We start from the raw sequence: 13,044 nt of genomic DNA, 5'->3' as shown, positions 1-13,044 counted from the left end.
ATCCAGCAGGTCACTTGCCATTGAAGGGAGTAACAGTCGCTTGGCGTTTAGCTTGTAAACCTACTCAATAGAAGACTTGTTAGAGTTGAATATACAGCTGAGCCGAATATAGACCCACAGAAACAGCAACGTTACTAATGGAGCTGCATCCAAAGACAAAGCTGTCACTAAAAAAGAGAGACGGAGCAAACTTTAAACTTCAGTCTCAGTGAGATTTAATCAAACACTCGTCTCTATTTTTAACATCTACCTCTGCTGTCGGTGCATCAAGGTGTGCTGCTATTGTAGTTGCAGGCCTATTTTTAGCCTCCATCCAGGCTGGGGTTTGTAGTCGTGCCTTTGCAGTGACTCACAGGTCTGTTGGCCTGATTGAGGAAGTCCGCTACTGAGTCCCAACCTCAACACTATAGAGTGACAGACAGACAGGCAGGAAGAGAGACATACAGCTGGTGAGACAGGGAGCGCAAAGAGGGGAAAGGCTGTTTTACTCTGAGAGGTTTAAGGAGAGGATGGACACGAGGCAGAGCAGAGACGACGGATAAATAAAACCACATTTCCTGGGAAAATTAAAAAAATTTGTCTAAAAAGGAATAATATTTTAAAAGATATTAAAAAGGGACATTTAACCACTTTTTTTTCAACATTTTTCTTCGGTTTCCTATCAGGACTTGGATTCTTTGCTGAACACAAAAGAGACTAAAGAGAAGGATATTTTCTACCATCCACCTGAAACAGTGAATACAAACACACCCGTCCTACCTCAGCCTCAGGATTATGGTGGTGCATGATCCGTGTGGGGATCTGAGACAGGATCAAAATGCTGAAATGTAAAGTTTGCAGTTATTTCTGCTGTCTGCGGTTCACCTCGTTGCTGCTGCTGCTGCTGCATCAGGTCAGTCTGACGTTCATGATCTGTGTAGAAAACGAGCACATACATAAGAAGCTTCAGATGTGATATCAACCTTGTGCGATCTGAGTTACTCTTTAGATTAACTTTGATCACTCTGCATGCTCCTGTAGTCGAGGCTCATCTCGGATACAATGCAAACTTTTTTTTACTTTTTCAAATATGTAATTTTTTTTTTTTTTTTTTAGAAATTTAGTAATTATTATATATTTCATGGACTTTTACAAAAATGCAATAAGAAAAGAAACAAAGTGCTTTGTGAACAAGTTTGCGCGACTCTGTTTTCAAAAATGTGCCTAATGCAAGATGAGCAAATATTAAATCATGGTTTCTTTCAGTTCTTTAAATTAAAATGCAAAATAAAACTGGCCCTTCTTTTTTTACATTTTAAATACCAAAGAAGTCACGTGTGAATAAAATTACACGCAATGAGATAAATAAAATAGCCATGTGAGAAATCCATGTGAGATGTTACATAGAGTAGATTCACTGTTTAGCCTAAAAAGATGAAAACAGGTTAATTTATCTTAATGTCAAGCTTTAAGGACCTTGTCCTTCTTAGTTAGAAAACTTGAGATTTAACAGCAAACTTTGTCTTAAACCAACCAAATATATATATACATATACGTATATATTTAGAACAATCTGTATTTTTCATCTTTTTAAGAAAGATTTGTCTTCATGACAAACAAATCTTGGTGTTAGCATCCATCAGGTCACCAGTGAACTATGCATAGTGTTTGATTTGATTAACATTCAACACTTTTCAAAGGCTTTTGACCTGTTCTAAACACCAAAACGGAAATGTTTAATCAAGAAAATTGCCAGAAATGTATGGGACTTTATTTGAAATGAATCCTTTAAAAATTATAATTTAGACTTTGAGTTTGATACAAACAAAAGTTTGTGCGATACAGTTTGTCTTCTTTGGTGACACCTGTTACTGCAAAGGGAAAACCTCATGAAGTGCCATCTTTCTTTGTGTTTCTTTGAGCTCCAACATGTGATGGAGCATTTACACAATCTAAAACATTTTTCCATGTATAAAATGATTTCTTTTTGCACGGTTCACTTCATTAAATATACCTCCATCCACTTTAACCTCCTGAGACCTGAAGTCTTCCATGGCATGCATTTTTAATTTCTCTTTGATATTTGGACATATTGGGACCTGATGAATGTAAATTTTTTTACCCAATTTTTGTTTCTGAGAAAAATGAGATCCACAATTGAGGACATTTGTTTTAAATTTCGATAGAACAGTGGCATTATAATGTCCTTGTAAGTGGATATCAGGGCCTTGTAGAGCAAAATTTAGTATTTTGGTCTAGACAACCCAAAATGTGATGTCCACATATGTGGACCTGGCGGTTAAAACACTCAAACAAGCGAGTCACTTGTTTGATGCAGATGTGATTGCAGAAAAGCAGAGAAGAAACACATGCTCCTGATGAATGCATTTCTAGATTACAGTTCCAAATAATAAATATGTATTTTTCTTTTCAGAAGTAAAAAAATGGGATGTTCTTACTATCATTGCTTCAGTTTCATGTTTCTTTATGTTTGTTCAGTGAAAGAAACACTGAAAAGTACATTTTACTTCTAGCCAGTCTTCAGGTTTACACTCTGATGATTGTTGGCAAAAACCAAAAACTGCACATCAGCAGGTTTACCCAAGTAGCAGTGAAGGTTTGGCTCCTGTACAGTTTTGCTTGGCCATATTTGACTTTGACTGACTGCCTGAAATCTCCCAGAGGTTTAACGATGATGTGCCACATATGAGGTGTGCTATGACATGTGGGCCACATTTGGACATGCCATAGCACACATTTTCCAGTGCTTAACTTTTGCAAGATGAAGCCCAGACTAGTCTCACTGTCAGTTATCTGGGTAGGACAGGGTTAATGAGTCTGACCTCACAGTAAGCCAAGGTTTAGCTCACATTAGTGTTTGGGGGCAGTTCAGGCATTTCTTTATTAATAAAGAATTCCAACTATATCAAAGTATATCAAAGCCGATTGAAGGTTGATTTATCCATAACCTCATGCTGCTACTTCTGTGATTAGTAAGTTACACCAACATTTATACAGTCCCATTTTCCTCAGTCGCACTTCCTTCTCTTCCTGACTGTCGCCTCATTGCCGCATTGTTGTCTCTGAACTCCCTGAACTTCATTATCAGTGACAAATTGTTTTATTTTCTCTTGTGCTGGCCAAAATTTGAGGACAAAAAGCTCAGAAGCAACTATCTCCAACTTTGTTATCATAGTACAGAGGAGGTCAGTTCAACAGTCAAACCCAAAACGGGATAAAAACGCACAAACATGCAGTCGCAGCTCTTTAAATAGCACAGCTGAATAACTGTCCGTGCGGTGGATACTTCAGAAACTCTGCAGCTCTCAAAGCCTTAAAATCAGCCCTTTTACTAAAATAAACTCTTAATCTTTATACTTTGCAGCAGACGCTGACAGTAGTTGCTAAAAAGCTTGTTGGTTTGATCGGTCAGTTTCTGCCATTTCTGATTGGACCCTCATGAGGTGAACCAAATAAATTTGATTCTATTTTTGCTCATTTTGGGTGACGCTTTGATAGCCTTGTGCACCTCAGTCTCATTAATTAATGCTGTTTTGTCAAAGCTGCACTGCTGGTATGACTAAGTCACACACAAAGTGTCCATTGGTGTGTAGCTTGACAGAGTGGGATACTACATTAGTGATAAAGGTGTGTGAATCTCAAAGCTTATTAATGTTGTTAGCCAAGTAGCAACATCTGGGGCCGTTAGACAAAATCTGCTGTTCCACTGATGTCTACTTGATTTCAGGGACTGACGTCAAGTAGACGTCATATAGGGACTGACTTCCCTATATGACTTCCCGTCATATAGGGACTGACTTCAAAAGCAAGTCAGTCCCTATAAACATTTTAAAATGGTCAACTTTAAAGCAGGAATTATGTATAAATACGTTCACAGCATGCATTGGTCTCTATAGCTAATTTAGTCTCTTCATAACAATTTTACAGAATATTTTTATAACTTACCTCTTTAAATTGGCTTACAGTTGGCATTGTTGGGGGCCTGGTCTCTTTGACTGCTAAATGGACGGTGGCACAGGTTGCTGGAGCTGCTAGCTGTGTGCTAGGCTTCACCTCAGTTAACTGGAGTCACTGAACTGGACTTCTGGACTGTGTTTGTGCTGTTGGAGCATTGTGGAGCATTTTTAATGACATTATCTGACCACTAATATGGCTGCTGTGAGGTTATAGTACTAACAGACCGTCCAAGATGTCTGAGCTGCAGTTTTGAGGATTCTAGGATTCATTCTAGGATTTTATTTGGATGTTGCAGAGCACTGATTAGCAGGAGTCTGTGTGATGCTCTGATACAGTCTATGGATGCAGCGTGCTAACTAATTTAGCTGGCATTAGCTGATAACTTAGCACTCTTCCAAATGCAACTGGTGGCATCATTGTGTCCCTCTGTGATCCTTTCCTAAACCCAGTTGAGTTGTTTTTAGGGTCTGAACCTCAGTGAGTTAAATTGAAAGCCAAAAACAAGTAGGAAAAAACAAACTACTGAGCAAGGTATAAAAAGGACTCTAAAAATAGCCGCTCAACTTACACCACCCCCCTTACTTCCCAGTGCCAACTTTGCAGGTCAAACTGGGCTCTTACCTCTCAGTGGTTGGAGCATCAACACCAAAATATGCCCCTATTCCTGTGTGAGTCAAAATCGGAAAAATATTTGGAAAGCAGAAAATATTAAAGAAAAATGAAAAAAATGTTTTTGTTTGCTGATCAAAATTAAGAAGGGTGGGGAAAATTTGGACTCATGATCTGAGTACTACTTAAGTTTTGGCTCCTCTGTAGCCAGAACTTCAGAAAGTTATCAGAACAATGGGATCAAAGTACAGCAACGCCCAACGTCTTAATTTTGGGAATGAGCCTCCTGTAGAGTTGAAAGCAGACTATAAAAGTCTGTTGTTTCCTCCCTTATGGAAAACAGGCTGCAGATTCCTGAACGCTCCAGCATCAACATGTCTGTAGAAACTGTTAACCATATTTGGATGATAGGGTGGTATTGGCTAACAGATGCAGAGACCTGCTCATTAGTGCTCAGCAACATCCAAAATCAGTTCTCAGAATTTCAGTACGGTGGACCTGAGAGGTCAAATGCACTACAACTCAAAGAAGAAAAGACAACATCAGCTCACAAAAGACATCCTCACGGAACACAACGGAGGTGTTTTTGGGGAGACAGAAGTGACGAGCTAATGGTAAACGGCTAGAAGTGAACATATAATTACAATATTAAACAACTCATCCCATTAAAACACACTTTACCTGCATCCTTTCTGTAGCATAGTTTTTTTTTCTGTCACTTCTGCAGCTGTTCCATCAGAAATATTGCATCCCCAAAAAGACTCCCGCTGTGTTTTGTGAGATCTTCTTTTCCTTTATATATATATATATATATATATATGTATATGTATATATATATATATATATATATATATATATATATATATATATATATGTATATATATAGATACATATATATACATATATGTATATGTATATATATATATGTATATATATATATATATATATATATATGTATATGTATATATATGTATATATATATATATATATATATATATATATATATATATATATATATATGTATATATATGTATATATATATATATATATATATTATTTTTTTTTATTTATTTTTTTTTTTGAAGCCTCAAGTAGAGAAATGCAGCTTTTGGTTTCCTTGCTCAGGCATTGAGGTTTTTTCCCAGTATTAACTGGTGTACCTTTTGGTCACAAACACCTGGAAAAAACTCATGTTATGCTTTTATTTCTAAAATTTTCCTCTCAATGTTTCTTCTCACTGATGTTTGATCTCTTCTGTCAGAATGGAAGCAGCGCAGCTCCCACAGAGGAAAATGTAGCTTCTTCACCATGTAGCATCTCCTTATCTGAACTGGTATCCAGTCTGGACTCCATATCACTGACTGTGAGCACACCTGGACAGAACTGCTCTTTCACTGTGACCTCTCCAGATACAGATGGCATCGAGTGTAGGCAAAGAACAAGAGAAGAGGAGGCGGTGGAGGGTTCAAGCAGAGCACATCATGTAGGAACCGACCAGCTAGGAGTTGAAGCGGGAGGAAACAAGAGCATGAGAGAAGTTTTCACCTGTGTTCTGGATCACCTGGAGCCTGGGACCACCTACCAGCTGCAGGTGCAGTCGAAGACAGATCAGGAGTCTGCAAACATCACAGTGCACACCAGTAAGTCCTGATCCCATCTAGATGTGTCAAAAATTTAAAATATTCAAAAAAGATACATACTGTTGACGGAAGTATCCATATTTATGTGCATACTCCTTACTTACTTAGAATACTCAGTAATTTTGTTTACAAATGCACAATTAATTTATGTTGAACATGTGACATTTCTGCTACTTCTTGTAGTTTTATTAGGGCATGACAAATTTTTATTTTATTTGACACGGTGCTAAACACACCATACCTGCACCAGTTCACAGACTTAAACCCCATTCACTATAGTGGAGCTAATACTCTATTGTTTTCTGTTTCATTGCATTGTTTCCATCTCCTCTGCCCTCTCGCGTTTGAAGTGAACCAACAGGACTCGACCTCCATGTCTTTGTGTATCTCAGAGTTAATGTCATGCAGCTTCCCCTCTCTGCAGCTCTGTGATTAGCAACAGGAACCCCTGCCCTGCTGAGAGAGAGTGATAGAGTTGTTAAAGTAAATGCATGTGTGTGTGTTGTGTCTCTACGCTGGCGGGAGTCCAGAACAGAAGTTGGACCCTCAGTGTGTATTTCCATCGTGGGCAGAGCTCAGGGTTCAGCCATTTCCTGCCTCCATTGTTTCTTTGTTCTGTGGGAAGCACTGGGAAAGGGTGTGAAGGTGTGTATAAGTGTGTGTTTGTGTTCATGTGTGTGTTGAGTTTGGGGGAAACTGGGTGTTGCTGCACCCAATCGAGTCCCGACAGTAACCTTCTCAGAAATGCAAAGCACTTCTACTGTGGCGTTTGTGGTTTCTTATCTTCTGTGGCATGCCGACTGTTACATCCACTGACCTTTAGTGGACTGGTCAAATATTTTTACATCACATGTATTTATTTGGTTGCCGGCTTGGTTGGTTGGTTAGTTGGTTGAAAAATCAAACTATGAACCAGGCAACTGTCTCACGTCTCAAAGAACATAGAAACTTAGTATTGAAGATATTTGAAGATATCTTTAGATACAGAACCATCCACCTGTAGCTTACTAGATTATTCAAGCTTTCTTAATCCCGACTTTCGTTTTATATTTAACTAAGTTAACCTTCCAAACATCACTATTTAGTTTTCATCTTTATTTTTGTCCAAATTTATGGCAAAGTTATAGCAGAACTCTACATTTAAGACTTTTTATAAAGAAAGTCAGAACATGGTATATCCTCTCCAGATACAAACTAAGTAGCTAATTTCTAACTTGGTTCAGTTAAGTTTTATGTATATACCACCAAATCACAACAGCGGTTTTGCCAAGGTGCTTTATATTGTAAGGTAAAGATTCTACAATAAAACAGGGAAAACCCCGACCATCAAACTATGCTCAAGCACTTGGTGATAGTGGGAAGGAAAAACTCCCTTTCAATAGGAAGAAACCTCCAGCAGAGCCAGGCTCAGGGAGGGGTGGCCATCTGATGCGGCTGGCTGGGTGTAAGGGGAGGAAGACAGAAGAAAAGTACTAAGAGGTCTTTAAGATAAGACCTCATAGGATGTTTGTAAAACTAAAACCTCATCAGTCCTGTTTGTTGTAGAAGTTTGAACATCACACCTTATTACAGCTCCTGGAGAGAAGACACACTGATGATTTTATTGGAGCTGAAACAATTTTAACTCTGTGTTTATTTGATTTGAGAATGTGAACCTGAAAACGATTGACTTCAGACTTAAGCAGCAGATGTATGAATGCTAACAGTTTCTATAAAAAAAGCAACCGTTATCATTTTCTGACATTGATTTTTATCCCATATAGTAACAGAAAATGGTCAAATTTCATAAATCATGTTCAGGCTATTGGAAACAAATACAAGCTCTCTACTCTGAACTATGGGTGGTGTCGAGGTTTCCTGTGCTCATTTCAGAGAGTTGGTTGGCAACAGAGGAAAAATGTTGGGTTCAGGTTATGAGAGAGTTCTTAAAGTGTTCATGTATGCCAGTTACAGAGTAAAGATACTTCTAATCATTTCACAGTGAAGGTCTATGTTGATGCCATGTCTTTACTTCTTTGTAGCCTTTAACCATTAGCATGGTGGCATTTCTTCACAGCAGTTTTAGGAAGAGGGCTGCGACTGGCTGCACAGAACTAGTCCTAAATTCTTCAGACCAGTCGTAGCTTTGTGGGTCAGAAAAGCTTAAACAAAGAACAAAGAAATAACTGGATGCTAAACGGGCCTCGAGCTGCACCATGTTCACATGTGCTGCGTTACAGCATTGTGTTTGTGTCCACTGTTGTTGTGGTTGTCATCTAACCAAAGGATGTGTTGAGCTCGAACATGGAAGAGCTCCATGTTGTGTCTGAAACAGTGGGACTGTTCCTTTAAGGTAAATTATATATTTTGAACATGAAGGTCAGTCGGACTGCAGGGAGGTTTCAGCAGGAAAAGGATCCATCGCAACCATCTGTGGCCTTGTCATCAAAGTCTGAACATCGTGGGAGGCCTGCTGACACACACACACGCCTGTTTGAAATTCTCCCACATCGCCTCTCTGCAGCCTCACAGGGTTGTTAAAAAAGTACTCTTGTGTCACCAGCCACTCCAGACTGAGGTCAAATACAGTCATCACAATCCCCACAAATAAACAGTTAAAGTTTCCGCAATTAGCTTTTCTTTAAAAACAAAAAAACAAAAACGACAGGGGTTGGGGGGAGTAAACAACAAAAATCAGAACAGCCAGCCTAAATGGGCATTTAAACGCTCGCAAGTCTTTGCACTTAACCTTACAAAAGCTGGAACAGGTACAAATGATTAAATGAAATAAGCATGCAAGGCAAAAGGTTAAAGCGGGCTGTAGATTGAATTATTTAGTTTAATGTTTAATTTGCTCTTGTCTTAGAGCCCTCGGCGGTGATCGGCCTGGCGGTGACATCCAGGACCTGCAGCAGTCTAAGTCTTTCCTGGCAGGCCGGAAACGGCAGGACGCAGCGCTTCAGGCTTCAGCTGTGGGAACAGTCTGAGAGTCCAGATCAGTCCGGTACGTCTGTGATGTTTCTAACTGCTTATGATCATCCATGTCCTCAAAAGAAACAGCCCTGATGCAATCATCCACTCTCAGCGTTTCCATACTTTTAATCCTGGACTCTACCAGAGTAGCTCTGCATGATTCACAGTTTAAAATAAGGCACCATGAGTGAGTTTACATTTCAGGTTCTTTCAGATTGAAGAACAGGAAAAAAAATGCTTTTAGCTGATTGTTTCAAGCAGTCTGAAGCTTTCAGCCTCTTAACTTTTTCTTCACTGTCATGTCTGCAGGTCTGCTGAAGAACGAGACTTTAGGGAGCACAACAACACGACACACACTAAACAGCCTGGTGCCAGGTCGACTGTACAACATTACTGTGGTGACAGAGGGCGGCAAGCTGCAAAACAGCCGGACCATCGAGGCTCAGACAGGTGAGGGAGGAGAGTGAGAGGGGGAAGAGTAATGACAGGAGGAAAGAGGTAAATGAGTGAATGAATGAAGGGATAAAAAAGATGGAAAGGCAAAAAGCAAAAGATACAAGATAAAGAAAGAAATTAAGCAAGAATAAAACAAGGAAACAAGACAGGAAGGAGTGACAGCAGAAAAAGCAAAAAAACAAAAAGCAAGAGAGAAAAAGAAATAAAATGAAGGAATTAAACAAAATTTAGACAGCAGAAAGAAAAGAAGGACAAAAAACAAGGACGGTCAGAAAAACAGAAACAGTCAGACAAGTCGGACAAACAGTCAGGACAGTCAGAAAAACAGAAACAAACTCCTTCACTAAAGAAGGAGAGAGTGAAACAGTAAAGGAAACAAATCAGGAAGACAGCAAAGAAAAATGGAAAACAAGTAAATGTTACATTTGAGTCTCTTTTCTCTTTAGTGCCTTCTGCTGTTTTCAACCTCACCACTAACTACGAGAATAGCACCAGCTTGCTGTTGTCGTGGCAAAAGCCCAAAGGCGACCTGGACGCTCTCATTGTCACGCTCACATCCAATATCACGAGGCTCTGGGAGACCACCCTGCCTGGGAACATCACAGAGGTCACCATCCATCAGCTGACTCCTGGCTCAGCCTATCAGCTTACAGTGACTTCTAGGAGTGGCAGACTGACAAACCAATCAGAAATCACTGTCAGGACAGGTGAGATGATGAAATGAAGCTGCCCTTTATTTTATTTTTTTTGTTTCCCCCCTTTCCCCTCACCCTGGTGTCTTCTTGTCTCCAGCTCCAGCTCCAGCATCCCTCCTCACCTTGTCTCCCTCTACCTCTGGTGGCCTCTTCCTGGCTTGGTCACCTCCAGCTGGTCACTGGGAGAACTACAGGCTGTTCCTATTTGATGGCTCTCAACAGATAGTCAGCACATCTCTGGACCAGGAGGCAGTGAACTTCAGCATCCCCAGTGCAGGACTAACACCAGGGAGGGTGTACAGAGTTGTGTTGAGAGTGGAGAGTGGAGGACTGACAGCTGAGAGTAGCTGTGAGGGATCAACAGGTCAGAAATATATCAGCACGAATACATATGATAGTACATATCATACTTGTGAAGTTCAGCTTTGACCTGTGGTACTGACTAATCTGACCACTTCAAAGTAAGGGCTGAACTGGGCTCCTGCACTGGTGTGCCAGAATAACAACTTGCAGTAAAACTTGCTGCTTTTCCGTCTGTATCTGCAGCTCCTGCTTCGGTATTGGATCTCCACATTCGTCACTCTGATCAGACCTCACTCAGTGCTATGTGGAGCCACTCCCCCTTGGGGTTACGTGACAGCTACTTCCTCACCCTTTACCATGGTAATAACAGTACAGCCTACCAGTATTTTTCTTTTTTTGTAAACTCTCTGAAATCAGCATTGTTATTTTCAAAAGTTTGACTCTTAAATGTTAGAAAAAGGGGATTTTTCTTCATTATACTTCCTGCTGTCTCCTAGGTAATAACACAGAGGCTACCAGGACAGTGGAGCCAAATATGAGGGAGTGCACCTTCAATGTCCTCACACCTGGTAGACTGTACACCATTACCGTGACAACCAGAAGTGGGAAACTGAACACCTCTGTTTCTGTGGAGGGGAGAACAGGTGTGTGTTTTTACACTGCCCGTGTGTTGGTGGTAGTAAAACTGCAGGTCCCCACGAGGTACCGTAGGAAAGAACACCAGTTCAACTGATTTTATTTTGGCATGTAAAAATGTGGAAAGTTTTTCTCAGATAACTGAACATGACGTACAGTGTCAGAAAAGATTATGATATTGTTCAAAATATCAGAATGTAATTTTAACTATTTTAATGACAATTAACTCTCTCTCTTTCTCTCTCTCTCTCTCGCTATATATATATATATATATATATATATATATATATATATATATATATATATATATACAACATACAATAATAGCATTTATAGAACAGTAAAAGTTAAAAAACTGAATGCTAGGATAAGTGTTATTGAATGGCTTAAGGAATGTTTAAGTATTTTGGGAAGATGTTCATTTACTTTAAGTTCCTTATGTGTTTTTGTTTGTCTTCAGTTCCCATGGAATTGCATGCCTTCACTCTGAGAAACATGGGCGTCAACAATCTTGAGGCCTCATGGACAAAACCACCAGGAGATGTAGACTTGTACATGTTGACATTGCTACGGGATAGGTGTGTCTATAAGGAAACTATTACAGTAACTTCTGTTTGATCAGGGTATTTAAAACACTTGTAAAATCTACAGCATTACACGAGGTCTGAGATCATTCATCTTTCAGACCACGTCTTAAAACAGATAGAAGTCAAACTGCAATCATGCAGTATGTGTAACCAGCAACATCTACAGCTGCTTTTAAAGTCCCTCGTTATACATTTATCCACTCTGCTTTAACTTTTATTCATGTCAGTGTGAATATTAACATGTATTTTCCTTTTTAGTGTTGTGGTTCAGAACTACAGCGTTCCAGTTAGCTCTTCTTCTCTGCTGCTGGCTGGTTTGACACCTGGCACCCTCTACAGGCTGCAGGCTGTCACTGTCAGTGGGAAGCTACAGTCTAACCCCATCAGTCTGGAGGCACGCACAGGTGACATTTTATTAAACCTTTATATCTCTGCAGTCTCTGATGAAAATGTATTTCTTGTTAATGGGTTATGTTAAGAGGTCTCTCCTTTCTAATAATTTCACATCATAAAAAAAAAAAATACATATAGAAACTAAAAATAAAAATCATGTGAAAAATAAGGTCAAAACTCCCTACTTCCACAGAAATTAACTGGGTAAGTAGCAGCTAATCAATTTTACTTGATTGAATAATCATCAGTAAGTGTGAGCCCCTCTATAAAGGATGATGTTTTGCCCATCTGGAATAGTCCATCATTCTTCATCTTCCAGCTGCTCACTTTAAGGGTCACCACAGCAGATCATCTGCCTAACCCCAACCCTAACCCTCATCTCAATAAATCCCTGATATCCTCTGTCACATCAACCCTCCACATGTCCTATTTTGAACATTAATTTTCCAGCAAATTAACCCCACGCTCGGATCATGCAGACTCTACAGGCCTCAGTTAGCGGGTGTTTGAACCAGGTTAGCTTATTAGTCAGCACAATAAACTCATACCTACTGTCTGCATGTTGGTGAAGGGCTGATGATTTGGGCTTGATTTACAACCACAGAAACTGGATACCCAGCAATCATAAAGTCTTCCATAAACCATGAACTCCCGAGTATTCTAAAATCAAATGCTAGATGACCTTTTCTAAAGCTAAAGCTTGGGTCGTGCAATAGGATAACAAGCCAATACACAGAAGCAAATTGCCAACAGAATGGCTGAAAAAGAAAAAAAAAATCAGTGCTTGTATTTAAATAATGAACCTGGTGAGGGCAC

At 39.6% G+C, this 13,044-nt stretch overlaps 1 protein-coding gene across 1 annotated transcript in view; it reads left to right on the top strand.

Annotated features, from left to right (window-relative positions):
• Positions 1-311: 311 nt before the first annotated feature.
• LOC146499234 (receptor-type tyrosine-protein phosphatase beta-like) overlaps positions 312-13,044 on the top strand; it is a 36,840-nt gene continuing 24,107 nt past the window's right edge. Inside the window, exons 1-10 of the mRNA XM_085138089.1 lie at positions 312-892; positions 5,828-6,206; positions 9,052-9,189; positions 9,468-9,608; positions 10,061-10,321; positions 10,407-10,673; positions 10,856-10,972; positions 11,110-11,256; positions 11,709-11,826; positions 12,094-12,239. Of these exons, the coding sequence (XP_084994215.1) occupies positions 818-892; positions 5,828-6,206; positions 9,052-9,189; positions 9,468-9,608; positions 10,061-10,321; positions 10,407-10,673; positions 10,856-10,972; positions 11,110-11,256; positions 11,709-11,826; positions 12,094-12,239 (1,789 nt within the window). The 5' untranslated portion in view covers positions 312-817. The remainder of the gene's footprint in view (positions 893-5,827; positions 6,207-9,051; positions 9,190-9,467; positions 9,609-10,060; positions 10,322-10,406; positions 10,674-10,855; positions 10,973-11,109; positions 11,257-11,708; positions 11,827-12,093; positions 12,240-13,044) is intronic.

Source organism: Neolamprologus multifasciatus, chromosome 17 (assembly GCF_963576455.1).
Source record: "Neolamprologus multifasciatus chromosome 17, fNeoMul1.2, whole genome shotgun sequence".
NCBI lineage: Eukaryota > Metazoa > Chordata > Actinopteri > Cichliformes > Cichlidae > Neolamprologus > Neolamprologus multifasciatus.
Note: the sequence above shows the minus strand (reverse complement) of the source record. Positions and strands in the feature narration are given on the sequence as shown.